The 24,881-nt window shown below is 52.0% G+C and overlaps 1 protein-coding gene across 3 annotated transcripts in view; it reads left to right on the top strand.

Moving 5' to 3' along the window:
- LOC120894737 (serine-rich adhesin for platelets) overlaps positions 1-24,676 on the top strand; it is a 42,236-nt gene extending 17,560 nt beyond the window's left edge. The window contains exons 2-8 of one of the 3 annotated variants that reach the window (XM_040297505.1): positions 437-502; positions 12,194-13,979; positions 14,648-14,777; positions 14,851-15,078; positions 15,145-18,971; positions 19,051-19,274; positions 19,348-24,676. In XM_040297505.1, coding sequence (XP_040153439.1) covers positions 437-502; positions 12,194-13,979; positions 14,648-14,777; positions 14,851-15,078; positions 15,145-18,971; positions 19,051-19,274; positions 19,348-22,250 — 9,164 coding nt within the window. In that variant the 3' untranslated portion in view covers positions 22,251-24,676. Of the gene's footprint in view, positions 1-436; positions 503-2,919; positions 3,391-12,193; positions 13,980-14,647; positions 14,778-14,850; positions 15,079-15,144; positions 18,972-19,050; positions 19,275-19,347 lie in introns of those variants that run through there. The other 2 variants (XM_040297506.1, XM_040297507.1) reach the window with 2 other exon arrangements.
- The last annotated feature ends 205 nt before the right edge of the window (positions 24,677-24,881 follow it).

A 24,881-nucleotide genomic window follows, 5' to 3' on the forward strand; every position in this document is an offset into this window, starting at 1 on the left:
CGTTTAGGGGTTTTCCCGAAAGTGTGTGTGTGTGTGTGTGCTGGTTTTATGAACCAATAATCATGATGGATGTGTGATGGAATTATTCCATTTGTGTGGACACACCTTAGACGACCGACCCCCACGTCCGCTTTCGGTGTTTTTGCCCTTTTTGCTTTAGGATTTTGATAATTCGGTGGAATTTGCACCAAACCGCGTGATCCATTTAAGTGAAGGGGAAAGAAAACAGGGCGACAGGGGTTGGCTCATTACCGATGGTTTTCCTTTTGTTGTTGTTGTTGCATACCTGCGATAAGAGCGATAAGATGGCTCGGGGTCTTGGGAGGGAGGGAGACCAGATGTACTAGGTCAGTTCAATCAAAACCCTTCATTTAAGATCCAGAAAATTGTGTTACATGTACTAATCATTATTTTATGTTTCGTTTTCTCATTACAGAATCTACTGGCAGGAAAAACAGTCCAGATGTTAAACAAGCCGATAAAAAGGATGCCAAAATTAAAGGTACGTTCAATAGTCTTTGATTCCGCTACGTACGTAACATCATCTACTCCACGTTGTCACTGAGTGTGAAGGCTGGTTGGGGCTCTTCTTATAACTCACGCGCAAAACATATTTCATAAGCGCATGTGCGTTGAGCTTTGCTGACCTTGATGATAGCGAGCGTGCAACTAGCATAACCGCTTTGTTGTGGTTTAATTCCAGCCCCGTCCAGACAGGCCATTGAACCGTGGCGACCCGAAAATTCGGACCCTTGTCTCTCGCACTGTTGGTGCCTCACTGCCGATAGAGAGTCCCAAGTACACAATGTGGCTGTTTTGTTGCCTTCCAATGCAGCTGGACGTGTAGAGGGAGGAGAGCGTCGTGCTTATACCATTTTCCATGCGATAGCAATTGCGCCTTCTATCAAAAACGCTCCTCCTCGGGTGGTGTGCAAAATAGAGCAAAAAGTAAGACACTAGTATTCGTCATCTGTGTGTTGCTTTGCAGCCCGGCGAGGCTGGCCTTATAATGCCAAACACACAAACGGTTCACTTTTCAAGCAGGAAACACTTATCGCTTTGTTTCGCACTTAGGCGGCTTCCTTTCGGGAAGGAAACAATAAAACCACGCGCGCCCTGTCTGCGAGGACGTAATGTGTCGTCAGTTTTGTTGACTGGCTGCTAAAGAGCTTCATTGAGTATCAAGGGGAAGAAGGAGATGAGGGTAGTGTTTTTGGAATGCTCATCACATCGGAATCGATCGTCCGGACGTCAGGCCTAAGGTTACCCGCTTTTCCAAAAGGCGCTTTGTTTATTGTTGTCGTCGTCGCGTGTTTGCTTTGGTGACACACCAGCGCGTCGCTAGTGCCTCGTGATGTAGCCTCGTCTATCCCCTTTTTTTATCAGCGTTTGGGATTGAAATCAAGAGAAACGATTTGAGGGTTTGTGTGAGCATGCATAGTAAAGCAAATAGCAGCAGCAACACCAGGTAGTAGGGTAAGCTGTCTTCGTCTTGCGATACATTTGATGATGAGATCACGATCTCTCAACGTTGACTTGACAAGCAAGCTAAATCAAGCACGCAAATCATACGATTTTAGGCGCGATATCATTTAAATTGGTTTCATAAACAGCGGGAAGTTGTTTCGATACTCAAATCGATAGAAAGAAAGAGCGTAAAATAATCTCTACTCGAGCTCCTCCAATGTCCAAGCTCGATCGCACTGACTGTAAACCTCACATCCTTATCAGAGTGTGCCTGTTGAATTAAGCGCGTTCGGTTCCGACGAGGCCACGACAAACTGACGTAGCTGCATGGTAGCTGCGGGAAAGAGATAGAGCGAGTGAGAACGAGCGTGAGCGAATGAGAGAGAAAGAGAGACGTCGTTTTGCCCCTCGGCGGGCGCGTAAATTAAATTAGCGATAACGCCACCACCACACTACACTGTGAGCTCTCCATCACACCACGGAGGAGTCACGTCGCCTAGCAGCAGCGGAGATAGAGAGTCCACCGAGGTGGCAAGCAAAGGGGAATGATGATAAAGAGTAGGCTCTCAGGGAAGGGCAGGGAAAAAAATATATAAAATAGACCGTCGTCTCATCAGCCGCTTGCTCCATCCTGCCCTCCCGGCTCTTCTTTTTGCTCTTCTGCCGCTGACACGGCGCGACACTTGAGCGAGTTTGCTAACACCCTTCTCCGTCCTCCACCCGTCGCCGCTTCACTCTAAGCAGGCCATGCCATGCGGCATGCAGAAATCTGTCGCCAGTATGGGTGGTGCGGGAGGTGCGAGTGGTGCTCTGCGCGTGGTTCACAGACACACATTGATCTATTTATTTCCCCGTGCCCAACAGGAGTGTCTCCTGTTAGAAATCTGTGGTAGGGAAAAGAAGAAGGTCGACCTGTAGATGTATTTAACGTCGATCGTAATGTTTTTGTTGTGTTGCTAACTTACATCTTCATCGGACATCCTTCAAGATTTTGTAATATCTTTCTCCGTTGACCCATTGTTATCAATTGAACGTAACAGTGCAGCAGAGCAAGTGGGACTCAGAAGCAAGTAGGGAAGTATCCCCCATGTCTTGCTGAGAAAACGGGTAAGATGGTGAGGAAGCTACCGGTGGGGTTCTCTCACTTCCCACATGAGAAATGCGCCGTTCCCCCCCCACTCCCCCTGCTGTTATCGGGCAGAGGGTTAGCTCACTCAACGCGACTCAGCGCGGCGCGGTATGCGTATATTCGTGCGATCAGCTGTCAGAGGGCGCACGTTGACATGCCCGACTGTTGATTGTTGATGTTGTGTGGTTTGCGAGCGTTCCCGCTTTCGCTCGCTCGCTCGCTCACGATCGTGGGCTCTCTCTTTTCCTCTCATGCTCATGTTGGCTCGTTGTCAGCGAAGGTAGCGTAGTAGGCTGCAGCACCAACAGAAGCCAAAGCTTTTCAGTCTTTTCGAGTCCGAGCGGATGAGCAAGCGCGCCAGGCCCGCCATATGCTCACCGTGGTGGTCGTTTCATCAACCCCCACTACTTCCCCCCTTCCGCGTTCCGCGTCAACCATCCTCCGGCAACGTTTGCTCTGGGTCGTACGCTGCTGCTATCGGCGGTCGGTTCGCGTGCGTGCGCTCTCTGCGGCTCCGGTTGATTGATGTTTTCCTTTCGCGAGCGTCTGTTTGGTGTGTGCCTCTATCGGTCAAGATCGCGGTTTTGGGACCGTTTGTTTGTTATCGCAGTGTTGTGACGAACTCAGAAACCACCACCACCCCTCCCGCATACCCCCACCGTTGTTGGGAGTTTAGTGTTGTTGTTTGTGGAACCCACGTTTACGTTTGAATTTTAGTGAACTGTTTCAGTAAAACTGTGTCAAAGTAAAGGCTGCGTATGTTTTTGGCGCTGAAATCGGTAACAGTGTGGTAGGTAAGAACCCTTTCAAGAATTTTCTTGGCTGCACATAATTTTCTCTGCATACAAGGGGACACGATACGATGGGACCCACTCGCCGCTTGCCTAGCCGATGTTCTAACTTCTTTTCACTTATTGCCATAAAGACATCGAAAAGGCCTCTTTCTTCTTCTCTGTCTCTCTCACTCACGCTCACACAACCCCGATCAAACGGCAGTTAGTCGGCGTAGAGGAGGTCCGCGCTTGGTTTGAGTGGACTTTTGACGTTGAACCCCGTACCATCCCCGCACCCTCTAATACGAGCAGCGACGTTCTAGTTGCCGTAGTTGTGGTGGTGGTGACGACCAGTCAAAAGTGCCTGTTATCAGCACATTTCGTCGCGCTTCCTATTTCGCACTGTGCTGTTGCTCCGCCATTCGCCAAACCCCCCGACCGTGCATCAAGAGTGAGCGATCGCGTCCATCCTTCTGCAGGCGTCACCCCCCCCCCCCAGCAGTCCCCAGTAAGAATATGCGGCATTCACAATCAGACGCGAATCGGCCCTTCTATTCAAGCTTCTATCCAACCGGGACGCGAGGGGTGGCAGTGTTGCTGACTGTAAAAAAAGCGATCCGGATTCACCCATGCGATTACGCCTTTTAGCACCTTAGTTTAAGGTCGTTTCAGCGTGTGTGCGTCTGTGTGCTTGCCTGTTACGTATACCATAACGGATGACATCTTCGCCTCGATCATGGAACGTTAAATTGCAAACAAATGACCCCCCCTTCACTTACACAGGCGAGCGTTACAGGGAATGTGTCTTTACGAGCCGGTTGCGCTTCCTACATAATCCATCGTAAAGGGAACACCTCTTGACCCGCATCAGGCGCGTACAGCTCGGCGTGGCGCTGTGGCGCGTACACGTCGGTCACAGTCCGGCCACTGTCACGGTTTCTCGGAAAATCAAAAATAATTTCATCCACCCCATGGGGTCGGGGACGCAGTTTTGCTAGGCGTGTGACATAACCCGCGACCACCACCACCACCAACCGTGTGGACGACGGCCGTGTGTGCGTTGTTGTTGTTGTTGTGCTGTTGCGGCCATTCGTCCATTCATTTTTCCCTTTTGCCTTCCGTTCCTGCCAGCTCAACTGTTGTGTTGACTATCGCGAAAAAATAACAACACGATCGCCGTTTTCGATTTTTACGATCATGTCCGCTCTGTCCGGCAGCGCCAGCCGCACCTCAAGGGTAGCAGTGCAGCCGGTGCGAAAAATGTTATATTGACACAGAGGAGGCGCTCGAGATGCGCACCACCACCACCACCGGGGGCGTTACAGTGACATCAGAAAAAAGCTGAGCGACGCCGCCGGAATGAATTGGCCTGTCACGATCATCGCACCGCTCGCGTTGGATGTTTATGAGTGTTCTTTTAAATTGTCATGTCACACAAGGCGGTCGAGGGGGGATGGTAGAGGCGGTAGTTGGTGAAAATAAGAACCCAAAACGTGTATACCCGCTCATCGGCCGCGCCATCATCCATCTTTCTGCTCTCGACCAATGTCACTTGGTCACTTGGTGAGAACATTAGGACGCGAGCAGGGCGTGCACCAGCTGACAGGACGAGTTTTGCCTTGAACCTTAAAACTTCCATTCCACGCGTGGGGGCAAAGTGTTGTCGAACTCTCTTTTGCCACCATTTCCATGGTGCGCCGCCCCACCGGAGCGGACGAGTATTTTTAACCAAGTCAATGCTAAACAACGTACGTACGCTTCGTTAATCAATACCTGCGAGGGAGGTAGGTGAGCCAAACGCGTAACGACCGCATGCTTGCTGACCAACTACTGCTTCTTCCTTCTGCCCTTAGAGCGGTACACGATCGATTGTGTATCGGCGTTTGCGTGACTTGGAAGCGTGTCTACTGGCTCTGGCGCTCTTCTTGGCTGAAGCGGCACTACTAGTGCGAAGCGTTTTCGTGCTAGTGTTAGTGTTTGTTGCCCTTTTGGGTCACACGCGACCTTGATACGCGAGCGGTGGAATAAATTTCAATTGAAAGCACACCGAACCGCGCGAGCTGCCATGTTGGAATCCGTTTGAGCAAAGCGCCACACACTGCACGCTACAACGCTACCGAACGCCGTTCTCGGTTCTCGTTACAGTTCCCCTGTTCGTTTGCTACAATTCTATGAGTTTATTACTCATCAAATGCTCGAAAACGCACTCGGTAGGAGATAGAGACATCCAGAGGGATGCGATAAGTACATCGAACCAATTCTCCAAAGGTACCATACTCAGCCTTCGGTTATTCAACACGGTTGACTCAGAGAACCGCTTTCATTTGGTTTTTTTTAATCTTCAATGCCTTCGCCAAGATAAGAACGACGGCAAAGGGTGCCGAAGAAGTGGCCCGCGAGCTGTGAGATAATGGGGGCCATTCCTCACTGCGTGCCGCGTACTAGTGCTTGTGTCAGCTGTGTTTGGCCAAGGTTTTTGCGCGGCAAACGGAATTCGTCCACTCGCTTCCCACGAGGCAAGAAAGCGGAAGCAGCTGTTCTCCTTCTCCGGCCATGTGACTTTCGGAAAGGAGGTGCGGGGAGCATACACGATCGATCAAGAGAGAGAGAGAGAGAAGGTCGTGTACGAGGCACGCCGAAGGGTCGTGTCGGCTCATGCAGAAAGCATTTTGACAGCTTGGCACGGGATTTTGGATTTTCCCGCAGTTTATCGTGAGCGTTAGCGTTAGCCGAGCATCCCAACCCGCTAATGGGGGACATTCTCGGATATATTTTGGCTCACCACAACACACCACGCGACGGTTTGTTTGCTTGGGTGTAGGATAGATCGCTCGCTGAAAGCCAATACCTCAACTAGATGAGCTACGAATGACATGCGACCGTCTTTGTCTTGTGTTGAAAACATTCCACACCTGACAATGTTTGCGCAAAGTAAACAAAAGCCACGATTAATTTGTTTACATCTTCAAACTATTATGCACAAGCGTGCGCATCCGCGCCGGGAGAAGTGTTCCGTTCTGTTCGTGCTGTTCGACAACTGCTCGACTGCTCAAGTGTCCGTAAACAATTCGACGCCTTAGACGGGCGGTTAGAATGTCGTGGATGTCTTTTTTTGTTTCGCTGTTTGGCTCTTGTCCTTGGACTTTGCTCTCAATTAGATGGGTTGGGATGTCCAACGAGTGCTCCCGTGCCGATTCGACTATCTGTTCCTGTCTCTAAACTTTCACTCCACTCACTGTTCCACTGATTAGCTGCCGGTCTACGTTAAGCCTTGACGTACGTTAAGCGACTTTAAAGCGGCCTCCCCTCGCGATGACGTTGTTCCAACGGTGCTCTAAGGAAATGATCACTTGATTTCCCCCCGATTTGCTGTGCAAATTTGCGCTGCAGTGTGTTGTTGTGCATGCAGAAGGAGCGGTAACCATACCGGGGTCGGCCATTGGACAGATGGTCAGTCAGTGTGTGTGTGTGCTTGTGGATGGAAATAGCATTCGGCTGCAGTCACCGCGTACGAGCCACCTTCCCGGGACGCGGCCCTTCTCGTGCGGTTGGCATGCTTCGCCAAACCGTCTGCGGTTGTGATGGAGGAGGGAGCGAGAAAGAGCCAACGTCGCCAATGTGCCGCGCGAATCCGAGAGGTGGTACGTGTACGCGGGTGTTCCCTACTCGTCGCCCCACCAGCGAATGTGTGGCGAATGGCGCAAAGCCACCCACGTATACATTTTTCTCTTGCTAAAGATCTGGCGATCAGTCAAGCGATCGTTTTGCACCGAAAGTTTTTAATGCAGCAGGCCGAAAAACAAGCGACAAAAGTGTTCTCTCTCTGTTTGTCTCTCGATCTCACTCAGCCTGTCCGCGCCTGCGAGGAGAACCCCCTGTCTAGCGGTGCGATCGTTTGAATTGGCTCGGCGTAAAAGTTGGACACTTCGAAGCAGTGTGGCTTTGGGGTGAATGAAGAGAGTTAAAATGGGGCTGGCAGACGGGGTTGGCAAACGAGGGAATATTATTGGCAACAAGTGGACAGTAGACTGTTTCTTCGGTTGTGTGTGTGTGGGTAGGTTAAAAGGAAATGCGCTGACGAGGCACTGCTGCTGCTGCTTCTGATGGTGGCCAATGCACGGTCAATACAAAAAAAGCATATTCTCGCGAATGCGCGCGCCCACACTAAAAATGCAAAATAAGCTGATAGATCTGGATATGAGAGGAAGAAGGGGGGATAGAGGGAGAGCAGAGTGTCGTAGTATGTCATGGGTTCGCGTTTCCAACGAATGTGGAGAACATTTCTGAGAATTGGAAAACGAGGAACTACGATCAACACGATGAATCAAAGTGTGGACATTGGGTCTGAATGGATTCTCTTGGGGCGCATTTCAAGCCAATCCAAACCGATCTGGAGCAACTGCATCGTTTTGGTGCCATTTTCAAGCAGTGATCTGCCCAATCAAAGTAGGCGCACTACCGCCGTGAGGTCATTGCACAGCTGATACAGCTGCGGAAGATCTTTCGCACAGCGGGGCAAGGTTAAGACACTTGGTACTGTAACACTAATAAACTACATTATTTATATCCGTTAAATTTGAGTGTTCGTGTCTGCTTCATGATGGTCTCTTTTGAAAACAAAACCAACCCCGACCCCAGCACTGCTACTGCCGCCATCACCATCGGCCATCATTTAGCGGATGGTTTCATTTTCGAGCGCCTCATTGGTCGGAATTGGCCCCCGTACGCAACGCAGTAAAGCACCACACCACGTCTATGAGGGGAAAGGCGCAGAAGGGGGGCATCACACATGAGTGGAGTGTTCAACCCACCTTCTTTACCTTCTCTCCTTCTACCAACCTCCTTTGCCCACCTTCAACTACCTCGCTCGATTGGGGCCGGCGAGAAGCCAGAGAAACAGACGCCTGCTGCCATTATCGGGGGTACCCCTTTTAATGGCGGGCAAAAATTTGACGGCCTCACCCCCCTGCAGAAAGGGGTGTGCGAGAAAGAGAGAGGTGCCTTGCCTAGGTGATGAATGTATTTTTGCAAGCGGGACAGCGTCAGCGCTGTGCTTCTTTCCATACTTCACTTCGCGGCCGTCGCCACGATGTTGGTCAGCTTTGCTCAAGATTGCTGTTCGACCTGGGGCAGTAGGTAAGGGGCAACGTGCCACGACGGCCGTGCGATAACGGAGACACACGATAGGGGGTGAGGTTTTCGGTGTGGACGACACTCTCCGCGCATTCCCCCCCCCCCCCCCTCTTCACATTCGTCACCGGCTTGCGCGCTTGCCACACACAACGTGTTCATCCGACAGGTAAGCCGCCGACTTGGCGCTACGGTTCAGTGGATCGTTGTGAGTGTGTGTGTGTGGTTGCTTAAAAAACAGCGGACTAAACAGTGGACGGTAATTGGGGAAAGGGTGAGATGGGAGGGACTGGTGATCGTCGATCGGATGATCGTGTTGCACCGCTTTTGCTACTTTATTCGCCCAGTCCGATGAATGGTGCACGCTGCTGGCAATCCCACCACCCAAACACCCCCCTTGAGTGCTGCGAAACTGCTGCCAATTCGATTGGCGACTTTAGCAAAGCCCACCCTCCCAATCACATATGCGCCCGAGTGTACATTTGCGCGTGTGTGTGTAGGGCTGTGTGTTGATGTTGTCGCGGTGAATTTCGCGCTTGTTTTGCGTTGATGACGTGACGAGGGAGACACACAACGCTTGCGTCAACCAGAACCTCGCATCACCACACTCGAGGCGGCGTCCCCGTCGCAAACGACCAAATGGCTTTAAGGGTGGATGATGTAAGGGAGGGAGGGGGCACGGTGGTAAGCCAGCTTTACGGGGGTTGGTTTCGCGCGTGCTGCTTTTGACCGAAGAGCGCGCGGGCGCACACGCGTTCCACTGTGTGTGTGTGTGTGTTTGTTCAGCGCTTTTTTTTCGTTGTTCGATGTGTTGTTTATTCGAGAAGTTACGCTTCTGTGGCGAGCTGCTTCGATCGCGATCGATCGTTAGAGAGAGGGGATGATGCGTGGACGCGCGTCTAGGCCGGCGGAGGAACGCTACTGTGGAAGGGCAGGGGTGCGGGTGCGCTGGAATTAGTGTTTCGGTCGGGCACGTAAATGACGGTCATCCCCTAATCTCGGCCGGGTCGTCTCCACGTTCGTGAGCTTCTACGTATGACACAGCGGCAGCAAAGCACACCAACACAACGGCAGTGTGTGACACACTGAGGTGGGAATGGGGCAGATGTTTTCTGGCTGGTAATTGATCCGTCTCGCAGTCGATGTGTCGCTACCGATAGACGGGGGAATGGAAATTTTTTGTATTCGAATCAAATGGATCACCTTTTGGTCCGGCTCCAGCAACAGCTGCTTTGAGGAACATTGAATTTGACTGCGTTGTTATAGATTAAAAATGCCTTTGCTATGAAATTGGCAGCGATCGTCTCCCGATCGTCGCTTGATCGCACTCCCCTCTCCGCGCGGAAAAAACGATTATTAAGCAATAATTACCTTCACAACGCAACACAATCATGGGAGGGTGTCCGTTGCGGGGCGTTGCGTCTAAGGTAGGTCTCGTTTGCATTGCTTGCATAAGTGTTAAACCTCAAACCTGATCCCGTTTGTAGGTGGACGCGAGAGAGCGAAACAGAGAGAGAGGGGCAATCGCCCTCCTGATCGCGTCTTTCCGACAGTGTCTTCTGTCATTTCGCCCCCAACGAGGCGTCCTTCGCACATCACACACACACACACTCACTCGCACACGCTTTTTTGCTTGCTTGCACATCCGGATGTGTTCTAAGCCCTCTCCATATATCCACCGTCGAGTGCGAATGACGTCAGCTCCCATCAGAGTCGTACGGCCCCCGCCCGGAATGGGGAGAAGCTGACTGCATGAGGTAATTCCCTTGATTTGCATTTTGCGCAGCTGTGGATGGAGACAGCGGGGGAATCAACACCAGAACGCAAGTCTCGGGCCCGCCTGGGAGTAGTGTGGAGCCGATTGCGCGTGATCCGTTTGATGAGGAACGAAATGAAGCGAAGAGCGAGAAGCGGGAGGTGGTTTGTTTACTGGAAAGGCGCAACACCTACTACTGCGTTTGAACGGAAAAATTGAGGGCAATTTCTGTCTTTGTGGATGAATCATTGCATAGGGTTTTTGGGGGGTCTTAAATCGGGTAATCATCTGCGGGATGAATGACTGGGACCACGTCTCAACCTACGGCACATTATCGCGGTACGAAACTTTATCATTCCTGCCCCTCCCACCTTCGGTATGATTAAGTGGATTTGAGTTCGTCGCTTATCGCTGCAAAATTCCTGCCAAACTTGCTTTGTATCTCCCCCCCCCCTCACCCCTCCCTGGGCGACACGACAATGTGTGTCGTAGGGGAAATCCCACAACTTAACAGGAATAAAACAATATACAAGGCAAAACACACACACACACACACTCTCCCGTGAATGTTTTGGGGCTGGAACGTTCGCGATCGCGGAAATGTCAACCCCCCCTCGATCCCGATAACTGGTGATAACGCAACGTGCGCTGAAGAGGACGGCTTCGATCCACGGAATGGACTTTTACTTTTGTCCGTCCCTGCGCATTGCTCGTTTGCTTATCTCGTCGCAAGTTCGGTCAGTTGTTTGCGAATGGATTTTTAGGGGGCTGCGAACGACGTCTATGCTCGTGTATGATACCCTTTTCCCATTGCAAAGGGTTGGGACCTACTGGGAACTAGTTTGCGCTGTTCGCCACATACGCCCAATGCTGGAGGATGAAGAACTCTTGCAACAAGTCGCGTACAGGGGAACGAGAACGAGTTTTTGCCACTCGCCGCTGCATAGTCGCGAGCCGCCCAGTCTATTGCAGGTTCCACAATCCACAGTCACCGGCAATGGTGGTGACTCCACCACCGCATGTAAATATTTTCGTGGCGCTCCTCCGAGCTTCGCAATAAACCAGTTTTCCCCCAGAGACACCCCCTTGCGATGCTATGCAAGGCAAGCGCAAAAATATCCCGTTCGTTGCCTCAACTCTCACTGCTACCATGCCACCTCACTGTGACTGTGTTTTTGCGCGGGCATTATGGATACAAATCATGACGCGAAAAAGAAATCCCTTCCGCTGGCGTACAGAGCGCTCCAGCATACCAGCTAGATGCGCTGGTCTTTCCACCGCTTTACACCACTGCCACAGGAGTGTGGGGGTGTCAATTGGCATAGATTGAATGCAGTTTCCGCTCGCCTTTGCCGCGGCTTTGCAGTCAAACGCTCCTTTCGTCTAATGCTTGCGCACTGGGTTGTGGTGCACCATCTACCACTCTGTTTACAAAACGACGCTGTCTGTCGCCCCGAAACCGACGTTCGAATTAGCTCCAAACCACCCTCCGTCGTTTATTAATGCGTCGTCGTTCTGCGCGGAAAGCAATTCAGCAAAAGGTCAGCGGTGTATAGGTACACCAATCCAGTTTTACTACGCGTTGTAAGTAAAGGGAAAACTAAGGCACTAATCAATGAAGCTACGGCAGTGGTGGTGAACCTTACACGTGTATGATAGTTGGGCAAAAAAAGGGTTTAGCATTGACACCTTTTGTGTTGACCCCCGGGGGTTCCCCCCTGGTAGTAAACATCACAAACCGCCACGTGCAGCTGGGATTGTTTTCGTAACTTTCCGCGTGGCTTTTTGACCCCTGCCAGCGGTACTGCGGTTTTGTTGTTGATGCACTGTTACAATTTAACTAATTCACTTGCTTGTTGTCATATACTAACTGACCCGCATTCTCTCTCTCTCTCTCTCTCTCTCTCTCTCTCTCTCTCTCTTTCTACGAAATTGCAGATGATCCAGGTGGTGGTGGACGCGGAGGAGGCGGAGGCAATGGTGGCGTTAAACCCGCTATGGAAGTAGCAAACCACCGCACCGAAGGCAAAGCGACGTCAGTGAGTCAGCGGCAGCAACAACAGCAACAGCAGCAGCAGCAGCAGTATTTGTCCACCGCAGCGAGCACTAAGAGTGATGGTGGCGAGGACCGTCCGAGTCCTCCAGCGGCAGGGGTAGCAGGAGTAGCAGGGGCAGGGGCAGCAGCAACGCAGCAGACTTCCACGACCAACAGCACCACCAACACGAACCTCAAGTACCTGCACAAGAAGTTCAAGCGTATCGCGAGCGCCACGCTAGCGGAAGAGGAAGAGCCGCAGCCGCAGCAGCAGCAGGCGGCGACTACAACAACAACAACAACAACAACAGCAACAACAACATCATCCACAACACCATCTACCACCTCGTCCACGAGCACCACATCGAACGGGCGACCCGATGCCGTAGTAGATGCCGTTGCGTCAGCAGCTAGACCGTCGGTGGTGTCCACATGTTCAGCAAACTCGTTTCCCCCAGCCGAGCCGCCGACTACTGCTGCTACGACGCGATCGTACGAGCCGTCGAGTGTCGTTGAAGCGAGCGTAGCGGACCGAGTCGCTGATGAATCGTCGCAAATTGTGACCGTGAGGACAGGCAGCAGCAGTGGTGAGACGACGGAAGGCAGTGATCGCGTGCTCTCCGTGCACTCAGGCCCTCCGTCCACCCCTAGTGTTGCGGTGGACAAATTCGGTCCATCGCTAGCACCACCACCACCAACACAGCCGTCAGTTGATAGGGGTGGGGCTCTTATCGGTATCACTGCCGCCTTCGATTATCACCAGCAGCAGCAGCAGCAGCTCCACCACCAATATCATCAGCTCCATCCATCGCTGCATCCTGGAGTGGCGGCCGTCGCCGCATTCCCGCCCCAGTCGCTGCTCGTGCATCCGCACCATCAGCTGCTCTATGGCCACCATCCTCAGGGGCCATCCGCTGCGCAACAGCAGCACCAACAACAGCTCCAACATCCAACCAGTGCAAACAGTGTAGCGGGCAGCAGTAGTGCTAGTAGTAGTAGTGGTAGTGCGAGTGGTAGTAGTAATAGTGTTAGCGGTAACAACAGCGGTAGTAGCATTAGTACGCACGGTGCCGCGCTGCTGCCACCAGTGCCGGCCGTACCATCGTCTGGGACGTCGACGTCCCCAATCGGCGAGAACTGTGATTTAGATGTCGGTGCGGTGAATCGCACCTCCACCCTCGACAAACCGGTCGGCGGGGTGCAGTACGTGGTGAGCTATCCGCCACCGTCCCAGCCCCACCATCTTCCCCATCATCACCCTTCCGCATTGCTGTACGTGAACGGAGCAGCAGGTGGTGGTGGTGGCGCTATTACTCCGATCCCGGTACGGTCGGCCATTTCTTCGTCTTCCGGTGCGTCCTCGGGCTCCCCGTCTCCACCGACGGCCGGGTCCGGTACGCTTTTGAGCACCAATACCACCGCGAACAGCAACAACGCCGCGGCAGCATCGACGACGACCATTATCAGCTCCAACCACGCATCGCCGACGGTGGCTGCGAACAGTAGTGGTCCGGCGACCGTCACCGTGACACCCACGGGCCGGTACGTGTGCCCGTACTGTTCGATGAACTGCAGCAAACCGTCCGTGCTGGAGAAACACATCCGACGGCACACGAACGAGCGGCCATTCAAGTGCGACCTGTGCGGGATCGCCTTCAAGACCAAGAGCAATCTCTATAAACACCGCCGGTAAGTGAACACCGAGGCTTGATGTGTGGATATTGAGACCTTCCGAGGATCATGCAAGAAAATGTATCCTCTTTTTATGTTGTTGTCGCTGCTAAATTGTAATCGCTTGAGGAAAAGCACAAAGCCAACTCACAGTACACCTAAGGGGCTTGATGTGTGGATATTGAGACCTTCCGAGGATCATGCAAGAAAATGTATCCTCTTTTTATGTTGTTGTCGCTGCTAAATTGTAATCGCTTGAGGAAAAGCACAAAGCCAACTCACAGTACACCTAAGGGGTGACGGTAGCTGATACTGGAGGGTGCTTCTCGTTCCATCGGAGTCGAGTGGGTCTAAAATAGGCATGCGGTGGGGGTTTGATTGCGTTTCTCGTGACGCATTTCGCTTCTTATCAGTGTTGGGGAGTGCTGTGTGTGTTGTGTTTAGCCCGAGCACTACCACCGTACCCAGCAGCTGTGTGAGAACGCGCCGAATCCCTCTTCCCCGTGTTGCTTGTGTGCTCCGAAAGAGGGCCTAGAAGATGGGTGTCGAAAATATTTACTCTTTCTAAGCCTGTTTGCTTAATTTCGTGTGTGTGTGTGTGTGTGTGTGTGTGTGTGTGTGTGTGTGTGTGTGTGTGATTTTAACTCTTCGGCCATTGATGAATTTGTAACATTTGTGTCTTGCAGCTCCCGTGCACACGCATCGAAAAGTCAGGGCGAAGATCCTTCCAGTTTGGGTCTGCTGGACGAGGACGGCGGTTCGCTTGGCGGGTCGGATATAGACGATAAGGAGCTCAGCAACAGTGGATCGGAAATCGTAAGCAAACCAATGTTCACAACTCTTTCACAGCACGCAGCATCGGGAATAATATGGCGTCGTTTCGTTTCAGATGAACTATCGAGGATCTCCAATGGACGATCGGGTCAACTCGCCCCAGCAATTGCTGCTGGAGAAGCCGTACAAACCGAAGTTTCACAATGCCGCACTGTATACCCGGGCTGATGGTAAGCCGCATATAGGACTTACTTCCGCATCGCACCAACCGTCTGTAGGATCGTCATCGGCACATGGAGGAGGATCGTCTAATGCTACGGCCTCGACAGTACCGCATTATCTGGTAAGCAAAACGGTACAAATTGGCAAGTGGACATAGTAATTAACACTCTTCCTGTTGCTATTTCAGAACGGCCAGAACGTGGAATCACTGGAGCAACACATCTCCAAGCTGATCTCGCAGAACGAAGCCATCGTGGAGGTGGTAGAAGCACCGCTGCAGAAAAAGTACCACAAGATAACCGGCATCAGCCGTGGCATTTCGGTAAGCGGCACAAGCACTCCCGGATCGACAAGCACTACCGTTTCATCCAACATTAGTCACGGCGGTGGAGTCGGTTCCAGCAATAGTGCAATCGTTCCGATTCAACATGCCGCCGCTAGTCAAGACAGTGCGTCCTCTCGTTTGGCCAATGCGCTGCTACAGAAACGACAAACTGAAGAGTTGCAACAGCTGCAACTGCAACAGCAGCAACAACAACACCTACTACATGTTCAACAGCAACATCATCAACAGCAGTACATTAACTACGTACAACATCAACATCAGCAGCAACAGCAGCAGGCACAGCCGAATGTGATAAACTTGACCAGCAAACCGGGCGTGACGCCGAAATCGATGGTCATTTTACAGCAGCAACAGCAGCAGTTGCCTCCGACGCACGGGTCGTTGATTGCCCTCGGAGGCATCCCTCCGGCAGTTGGCAGTCAGCTGCAGCAACCGCACGATTTATCGAACGAACCGCACGATAACGTGGCGCTGACCGGTAGTAACAGTTCCTCGATGAGCCATGCAGCCAACAATTATCAGCCACTGAATCTTACTAAAGCCAACACGGCCGAACCAGTGCCGACCATCGCTAGAGCAACGAATCCTACACCATCGCCAAGCGTGTCTTCGTCCTTGCTAGTAGCGATTCCTGCACCCACGCCACCGGAAGACGCGCCAGACGCAATTCAGCATCAGCAGCAGCAGCAGCATCATCCTTTGCCTCCGTACCGCAAACGAACACGCGAACCATCGCCAGTCGTCGTAGCGAGCAGCTCTTCCCATCCTGCTGCCATGTCTTTACCCGTGTCGACGGTAAGCAACACTTCCACGGTCTCCGTTGCGTCTAGCAGTAGTTCCGTTGCATCGCAACCCCCTCACGTTCCGCTACACATTCAAGTACCGACAGTACCATCGACTCAGCTAACGTCTGCCGATCGGCCCCATCGACCGACACCAACGCCGACGCCACCACTGACGGTAGCCAACCATCCCCAAAATCCCGAACGCTCGATCATCAAAGATCTGCTGCTAAACTCGCGTGGCTTTGGCGTGGTACAGAACCCGGACGGTGAGAATGGTGAAAACCTGTACACCTGCAAAATGTGCAACTGGTCCTTCCGCGACGTAGACTCGCTAAAGTACCACATGATCTGCTACTGTCAGGGTAGCGGCAGCAGCCTGAACAGTCCATCCGCTTCCTCCAGCGCACCGATCAGCCCAGTTGGTTCGCCGTCGGCTGCGGCTGCCTCCTACATCCGCTCGCGGTCCGTGAGCAGCTTGAAAAATCTAGCCCGTTCTTCGTTAAATCCGCCCGGCCGCAATCCATCGTCACTGTGTAAGCTTGCCAAATCGCAACTCACGCGTCCGAAGGTGAAACCGGATAACATTTCGCTTCCCGCGGCCGATTCACCGTCTTCCTCGTCGAGCTCATCGCAGACGGCTGGTCCTGCGGCTTCGGGGTCGAAAGGTGGCTTCGTTGAAACGGTTCAAAATCCTCTACCCTCACCGGGACCACTGCTCGGCAACACACGCTTGGTGGAGAGTGGAAAGTCACCGCGTAAAGCCGCCTCTAGCGGCGAGGCAAGCGAAGGCTCTTCGAAGCGGATGCGAGTAGCTAGCTCGGTTGAACCTTCAACTTCTTCTGCGATCGTGTCTGGCAGTGCAAGCAACACTCTTCAGCTGTTTGGAGGAGAAGTTGAGGTGGTTGAACGTTCGCGTGAAGGTGAGTCAAAACCGAACGACGCTGCAACAGCACCTGCCAACGTGCTGCGCTATGGATCGGGAGGAACGTTTATGCAGTACAACAGCGGCGCCGAGCTAGAAGACGACGAGTCTCGTCAGCGGGAGCTGCACTTCCGTCGAACCCTACACTCTGGTGGTACGCTTGTGGAGATTGCAAAGCAACAGGAAATGCCCCCAGCGCCTCGACCCCGTTCAAACACGGCCGTCGCACCGAAGCCAGTGGCAGCACCGCCAACACATTTCCATTTTCCACCCATCAATTCAATCACAGCGTACAATCCGCTAACGCTGCCAGCTGCTCCAGCCCCGGGACAAGCATCGCAGATAGTGCACGGTGGGAAGCTGATACCGTTCGTTCAGGGTATGCCCGGACCGAACACGCTTTCCTCCGCCGGTGCGCAGATGGAGCTGATGCCACCGACGCGTACCAGCCAAGCGGGGCCGAACACACAATCGCTGCTAACCATTGTGGTACCGGGAGCGAACGGTCCAGCCAACAGTGGCCACGACTCGTCAGCAATGCACTACAAAACGCCACACCAAATGGCAAGTTCCGCCTCGTTGCTAGCTACCGTTGGATCACGCGGTCCGTATGCGGTCACATCAGTAGAACAAGCACCTGCGCCACCACAACCACCGGTCGTTCCCGTGTCGCTGGAACCGCCAAAGAAAGCGCTCAAGAATGGTCTCACCCGGTCGGAGATATGGTCACCGGCGAAGCAACAGTCGCTTGAATTCAGCAGTCCTTCACCGCCAGCTCCGAAGAAGAGCTTCAACTTTACGCGCATGGCCGATAATATCAGTCCGCGTAAGAAGGAGACGGTGACTGCAACGAAAGCCGACGAGGTTCGTCACTTCCACTTCGACTCGGTCATTGCCAAATCGGACATACTGATCAAACCACCGCCACCGCCACCTCCACCACCTGCCGTTGTATCGCAGGATGGAAGCTCTTCGGCCTCACAGGACACCGGTCTTCCAGCGCCCCCTTCCAAACCGAACCGATTCCTGCGACCGAACACGTTGCCCCTCAAGCCAGGGACGTTCACGCCGAAGCGACATCATGGTATTACCCCTACCAACAACACGATGCCCCTGATCTCGCCCGAGACGCCGCGCCCGTCGAAGAGCTGCCGGGAGCTTTACTTCAACGGCCACGCGTACACCAACATCGGGCTGAAGTCGAGCACGAAACCGTTCTACTGCACAGTCAACAAGACGCAACCGTTCTGCTTTCAGACGCAGAAGCCACTGTCGATGTACAGCAACTGGCAGGTGCATCCGGAGAACGATCCCCATCCGCTCGGGCTGAAGCAGATCACTGTGATGTCACTGTACGACTCGAACCAGCACCGTGATCGACGGTATGCTATTGCAGGGCCAAAGACCGTTCCATTGACTGTCGTAAGCAGCAGCAGTAGTAGCAGTAGTAGCAGTGGTGGCAGCAGCAGCAGTAAGCACATTGGAGCTGCCGCTCTGTCCTCTTCGTCACCTTGCGTTCGTGTCAGTCCGGTAGAGGTTAAATCCAACGTGCCCTGTCCACCAAGCTATGTGCTGGCAGCCCTGGCATCGCAACAGCCAAACAATGCAAACGCATCGACGCCCTCGTCTACGCTCGGTCAGTACGATCAGCACCGCCGATCACTGTCACCGTACAGCGAAAAGTCGAAACAATCGGACGTGCTTACCGGGGGCGGTGGTGGCGATGGTGGGGCAGTGGATAGATCATCGTCCCGTCAGCAGTCACGCAGTGCCTCGGCAGAGCGGGCTTTGTCCGGTGGGTTCGAAAGCACCGAGGAGTACACGTACGTCCGTGGTCGAGGTCGGGGCAAGTACGTCTGCAACGAGTGTGGCATCCGCTGCAAGAAGCCATCGATGCTGAAGAAGCACATCCGCACGCATACTGATGTGCGGCCGTATTCGTGCCAGTATTGTAGCTTCCAGTAAGTAGAACTAGTAAACGAAGGACCTCCAATCAACGAAGATGGTTTTATTAATTCGATATTTTTTACCTTTTTGCAGTTTCAAAACGAAGGGCAATCTGACGAAGCACATGAAATCGAAGAGTCACTACAAGAAGTGCACGGAGCTGGGATTGAATCCGGTGCCGGTGCACGTAGACGACGATGGAGCCGATATCGACATTGAGGGTGATCAACAATCGATATCCAGCGAGCGCACGTCGACGATTCCGGGCGATTCGGATACAGCAACGGATAGTGACGGCGACGATACTGATGATAGTGGTAAGTGTCTGTTGATAATTCCGTTAGTCTTGCACAAACATCTAACCTTCGTATTGTTTTTGATATTTTGCAGAGGAACTGAAGAGCCGTCTGCCAGAGCACGAGGCTGCCGAAGGATTGTTGTCGCTTTCGATGACACGTCCCACGTCGGCCTGCAGTAGCCTAGAAACGGGCCCACAACCAGGTGCTCCCGGGGGTGGTGGAGGCGAACCCGAAGCAGCTGCAGCCTACATAACTCAGCACATCAATTCGTATCTCACACCGGAACAACAGCAACGCCATGGTTACGCCGCTACAGGGTCTCCGAAGCCTCGCGCTCAATCGCCTTCCGTTGCAGCAAAGTCCGATCCACCGAGGCGCATCATAACGTACGGCGGTGGACCAAAGCTTGAGTTCAATCTGCTAAAACACGAACAGTACTATTCGGACCCCAATGTGGGCAAACGCAGACGCGACGGAGATCGATCCTTCCCGTCGGCTAGTGATGAAGCGGCAGCGCAAGCCGGGGACGCGGATGACGAGGATGACACAGCGCGACCTATTGATCTGACGAAGAAGCCGCGCACACAGTCGGTGGTACAACAACCTTCTGCCGCTTCTGCACCGCATCAGTATGATCGGGCTCCGCCGCAACCGCTCGCCATGGTAACGCCGTTACAATCGCAGCAAGCTCCAATAGAGCTACACCGCCAAACGGCTCAAATTCGGTACGATCGGGAACAAATACTGCAACCCCATCCGGTAGCGTACGAAGAGCGTCATCCTGTACAGCAGCATCAACAGCAGCAGCAGATTCATCACCACCAACAGGTGATAGTGCGTGTTTCGGATGTGCTGGCGCCAATAACCGGTGCAGCCAATCTGCTAACGACGCTCGTGTCAAACACGGACAAAATCCCGTTCGCAATGGGACCGTTCGAACCGACCGGAGGGGCAACACCCGGCGGTGCCGGTGTCGATGAGAATGCATACTTCCACGAGTACTTGAAAGAGCGTGCACTGCAGGACACCCGCATCAAGCAGAGTCAGATGAAACCGAGCACAATTGCTGGAGGCATCGCGATGCGTGACAGTCATCTGCAGGATCCACTGGCGAATCATTCGATACACGAGGAGGTGTACAGGATTGTTCCACAGGTGGCTGTTCCGATCATTGCCGCAAAGGCTACACCACCACCGGCAGTAATTCCACCACCTGCCTTAGGCGCTACAATACCTCCCAGCTGCCCACCGACTCCCACCAGTGTAGCAAACAGTGCAGTTTCGGTTGCTGCTCCGACAGTTGCAACGACATCCACCGAGCGCGTGTATCGAATCTTCAGTGGAAAGAACGAGCGTCATCGAGCGTCACCACTGGCCGTGGAAAGTGTAGCCCGTACCGAAGCGAAGAGTCCCTCATTGGCACTTGTGGAGCAGGATAAAAACAAACCGTCCGGTGAGATAGCTGTGCCTTCCAGCATCCCGACCGTTGCTTCCTCCCGCAATGACTGTCCGCTGGTGTCGGAGAATGCCTCACCGATGGACACACTGGCCGAAATAGCAGCGGGCTCGGTAAAACTCGACGTTACACGAGCGCAACCGATCGTCGAGCCGGAACCAACGGCCACCTCGCGTCCTAGATGCAACAGTACAAATTCTACCAGCACAAAGGTACTGCCAACAGTCCCACTAGTGCCTGAAAGTGCCAAAACGCTCGCTTCCGAGTACCTGAAGCTGGCTCAAGCGGTGACAAACGTACGCAAGCGTACCGAAAGTGAAAGCGCCGTGGGAACGCTCGGAACTGCCGGCTCTTCTGACCAGGAAGCGGTGTCGGACGGTGTACCAACCTCGGTACCTTCTGTCGCTGCTTCTACGACAGCTCAGCAACAGCCATCAGCCGCCGGCAGTCTTCTACCACCAGTTCCGCCGACAGTTGCTGGACCGGCGCAAGGAGGAAGCAGCACGGGCGACGTCGGCGCAAGTCTCGTTGCCCCGGCCCGTAAGGTGGTGGTGGTCGGTGAGGAAAGCTTCAAGACGGCCGGTGTTCGAGGTGGCGCGGGTGGTGAGTTTGTCGGCACACCGCCGACCGCCTTCACGCCCATGCACCAGGAAGATGGTGGCCGGCCGGTGTGCGAGATCTGCAACAAAAAGTTCCACAAGCTGTCCCAGCTGAGCATTCATATGAACATCCACTACATGGAGCGGAAGTATCGGTGCGAGCCGTGCGGTACCAGCTTCCGGTCCCAGGGGCTCTATCTGAAGCACGAACGTTCGGCGACGCATCGCAACAAGGTGTCGATGACGACTACGTTTGGCGTGGCGACGGACAGCAACCCGCGGCCGTTCTATTGCCGGGACTGTGAGGTCGGGTTCCGCATTCACGGCCACCTGGCGAAGCATCTGCGCTCGAAGATGCACGTGCTGAAGCTGGAGTGTCTGGGCAAGCTGCCGTTCGGGACGTATACCGAGATCGAGCGGTCCGGCACGAATCTGACCGAGATCGACACATCGGACTGTGAGAATTCGTTGTCCAGCCTGAAGCGGCTCGCGACGCGCCTCAATGTGAAGGATCCGGCAAAGGTTCTTCCCGGTGGAGGCGGAAATGGATCGCACGGAGGTGGTAGCAGCAGCAGTAGCAGCAGTTCTTCCAGCAGTAGTGGTGGCGCTGGCACAGCCGGGGGCACGAGCGGGAACGAAACGGATAGCTGTGAAGATAACGAAGAAGACGCGGCCCAGCCGTCGCTGTTGAATGCGAATGGGGTGAATGGCAGTGCTGCTGCTGAACGGGACGACGACCAGCGCAACATAAACAACAATGTGAAGCGAAAAGCCGACGACAAGCCGGGCTCGGATGAGGCGGCCACCGAGATGAAACGGGCTCGATATGGAGCGGAAGGAATGGAAGGGGGTGTGTCGGTACTGCAGCAAGCTCCCGTCGGCGGTACCTCGAACCATGCTCTGTCGGTAGAGGGAGCTGCGGCGAATAGCAATTGCTAGCATCGTCCAAGTAGGCATGCGGTTGGATGAGGCAACACCAGTAACTATGACTACTACTACTACTACTAATGATTAGTACAAGCACCACCACCCCCACTGCATGCGAAGAGAAGGAAAAGTGGTGTTGGTGGTGGACCGTGATGCAGTTTTAGTTCGATAAGTAACTATGTGTAACTATAGCGTTTTGTGCCAAGCAAACCATGAAGTGGATTTTAATTGCGAGTTTAGTGATTACTTTAGCGTGGTAGTGTTTGGGCGAAAGGGCCCCGGACACGTTGATTTGATCAATCTGTTGTCGAATAGTTTTATAGAAGAATAGGGGACAACACAAACACACACACAGAAACATAAAAACAGCCAAGAAAGGTCCGGTTTTTACAAAAGGTAGAAGATATGTAATACCCCTGCGCGTTTAGATTTCGAATCTGAAAACATAGCTAGAACCACCACACGAAGTACGTAAAGAAGCAGCGAATTGAAACAAGTTATCGAGAACCAAGGAGACCTGTCTAGTAGAAGAAACCGAACAGCTCGAACAGGAGAAGCGAAGCGGTACATGAAGTAAAAGAGAAACTAAACAAAGTGAAGCATATCGTTTATTAACCCACTCTCGGAAGTAGAAGGATGTACCAGAGCATAGTAGTGTAGCGGAATGTCCGTTTTTAACTATGAGAGTATTCTTGTCGTGTGGCGGGATCGATGTATGCTCACACGAATCTGAAACCACCACGAGGATTTGCAGACCAACGTATATACATCTATTTTCTTGAATAACTCCTGATATAGAGAGAGAGAGAGGATACCAACTACCAGGTACACACTTATATATATATACATACATACATACATATAACAACGTACATCTAATCCAAACTTTATATACAAGAAATGCGTATGTACCAATTGTATACAACTATTTTTATACGGGCATACCTGGTTTTTTGCGTTCCATGCTCTCACCTTGGCTGAGAAGGGGAGCTTTTATTTTGGTACAACAGTTTAGAAACAAACAAAAAACAACCTACAGAACAGTTTTTTGTATTTTTGTACCTCCAGTTCGCGCACACTCTTTGCGTGTGTGGAAAATTGAACATTCACTGTCCACCCAGTGGGCTTCGGTCTTGTCTAGCATATCAGAAACACTTGAACGACCACAAATAAGAAATCTACATGATGATTGATGATCATGATGATAGGTAGAGATGATATATTATTTTATCGCACTTTTTTTTTTATTTTCCCTCGATGCGATGCGTTTCAACAGGCTGGGAACTGTGTTTGCTTGTTTTCGATTCTGTTTTTTTAAATATATTTGTCTTCCATATGCACTTGGTGCAAAGCCCATAACTCGCTGACTCGCTGGGTTTAATTTGTTCGGGTTAGGGAACGTTGTGAAGAAAGTTCGTTCCTTTCCGTTCCGTTCTGTGGGAAGGCCAATCATTTCATTTTGGGCCAACATTTCATCCGGGTTTCTTCGTTTTTCGGTATAATGATTGTAGTTCGACACTGGAAAGAGGAGCTCTAGTAAAGTGCAGCACACATACACGCCACGCCATATTAAATCTAAACGTAATATCAAAAAAGGGTTACACACCTGTGCAAAACGATGTAAGAAGGAAGGATAGAGTGTGTGTAAAATAAAACTAGCCACGAAACAAGTTATGCTAGCGTAATCGGTAAGCATTAAACGTTAAACGATTATAAAACAACAAAAAAACGTGTCAAAACTGGAAATGAATGGAACAAAATGATATATATAGAGGTTAAGCAATAGAAAAGATAAAAAGTGGTAGATAATAAGAAACTCTACTGATTGATTTTTACACAAACACAATACGCGCGAATTTATAGGCGCATCACGAGCAGCAAACAGACAGGAACAATAGACACAGAAGTGGAGAAGGAAAAACCCGATCAACCGATTGCTTCCAGTGCAGGCATACCTTTTTTGTAATCGTTTATTTATCACGAAACCTTCCCGAAAAGAAAAACAAATTTCATAAGAAAACGTACACTTTTTTATTATTACAAGGTAACAGAGGGAACACACCACACCACTCTGACTGGTTAAACCACCTGAAGCTCGGAGTGATGCGACAGTGACCCAGTCCTGGCCACAAACAAGAGAGGATATATACAACCCCGGGCATACACGTATAATATACAGAACATACACACATTTTGTAACACGAAAATTACACACCTGCTCTGTCGCTGATGGATGGGTTTGGTTGAAGGACTTTCCTCAAAATCAGTGACGATACAGTAGAAAAGTAAAAGAAAAGAAAAAACAAAACGATAACACAAGAATGCATCCTATCAGCTAAGCCCCATCTTTCTATTGTATAAGTGGATTTAAATGATATATACAGAAAAATCGAACACTCGCCGTGGTTAAAACAGAATATACGAAAAGAAAACAAAAATGGTAAAAACGTTTTTTTTAATAATACACAACAGCGATGAAAGGAAAGAAAGTGTGATAGAGAATGTGAAATCCATCCGCGCTGACTTGGTCCACTACAAAGACAAAGCGATGATAAGAGATCACGAAGGATGTGTTACTGTACCACGAGCCCTTTGGAGTTTGACACCTCTGAAATCTCGGACAGTCACCACCAACATGTTCAA

This window comes from Anopheles arabiensis, chromosome 2, assembly GCF_016920715.1.
Source record: "Anopheles arabiensis isolate DONGOLA chromosome 2, AaraD3, whole genome shotgun sequence".
Lineage (NCBI taxonomy): Eukaryota > Metazoa > Arthropoda > Insecta > Diptera > Culicidae > Anopheles > Anopheles arabiensis.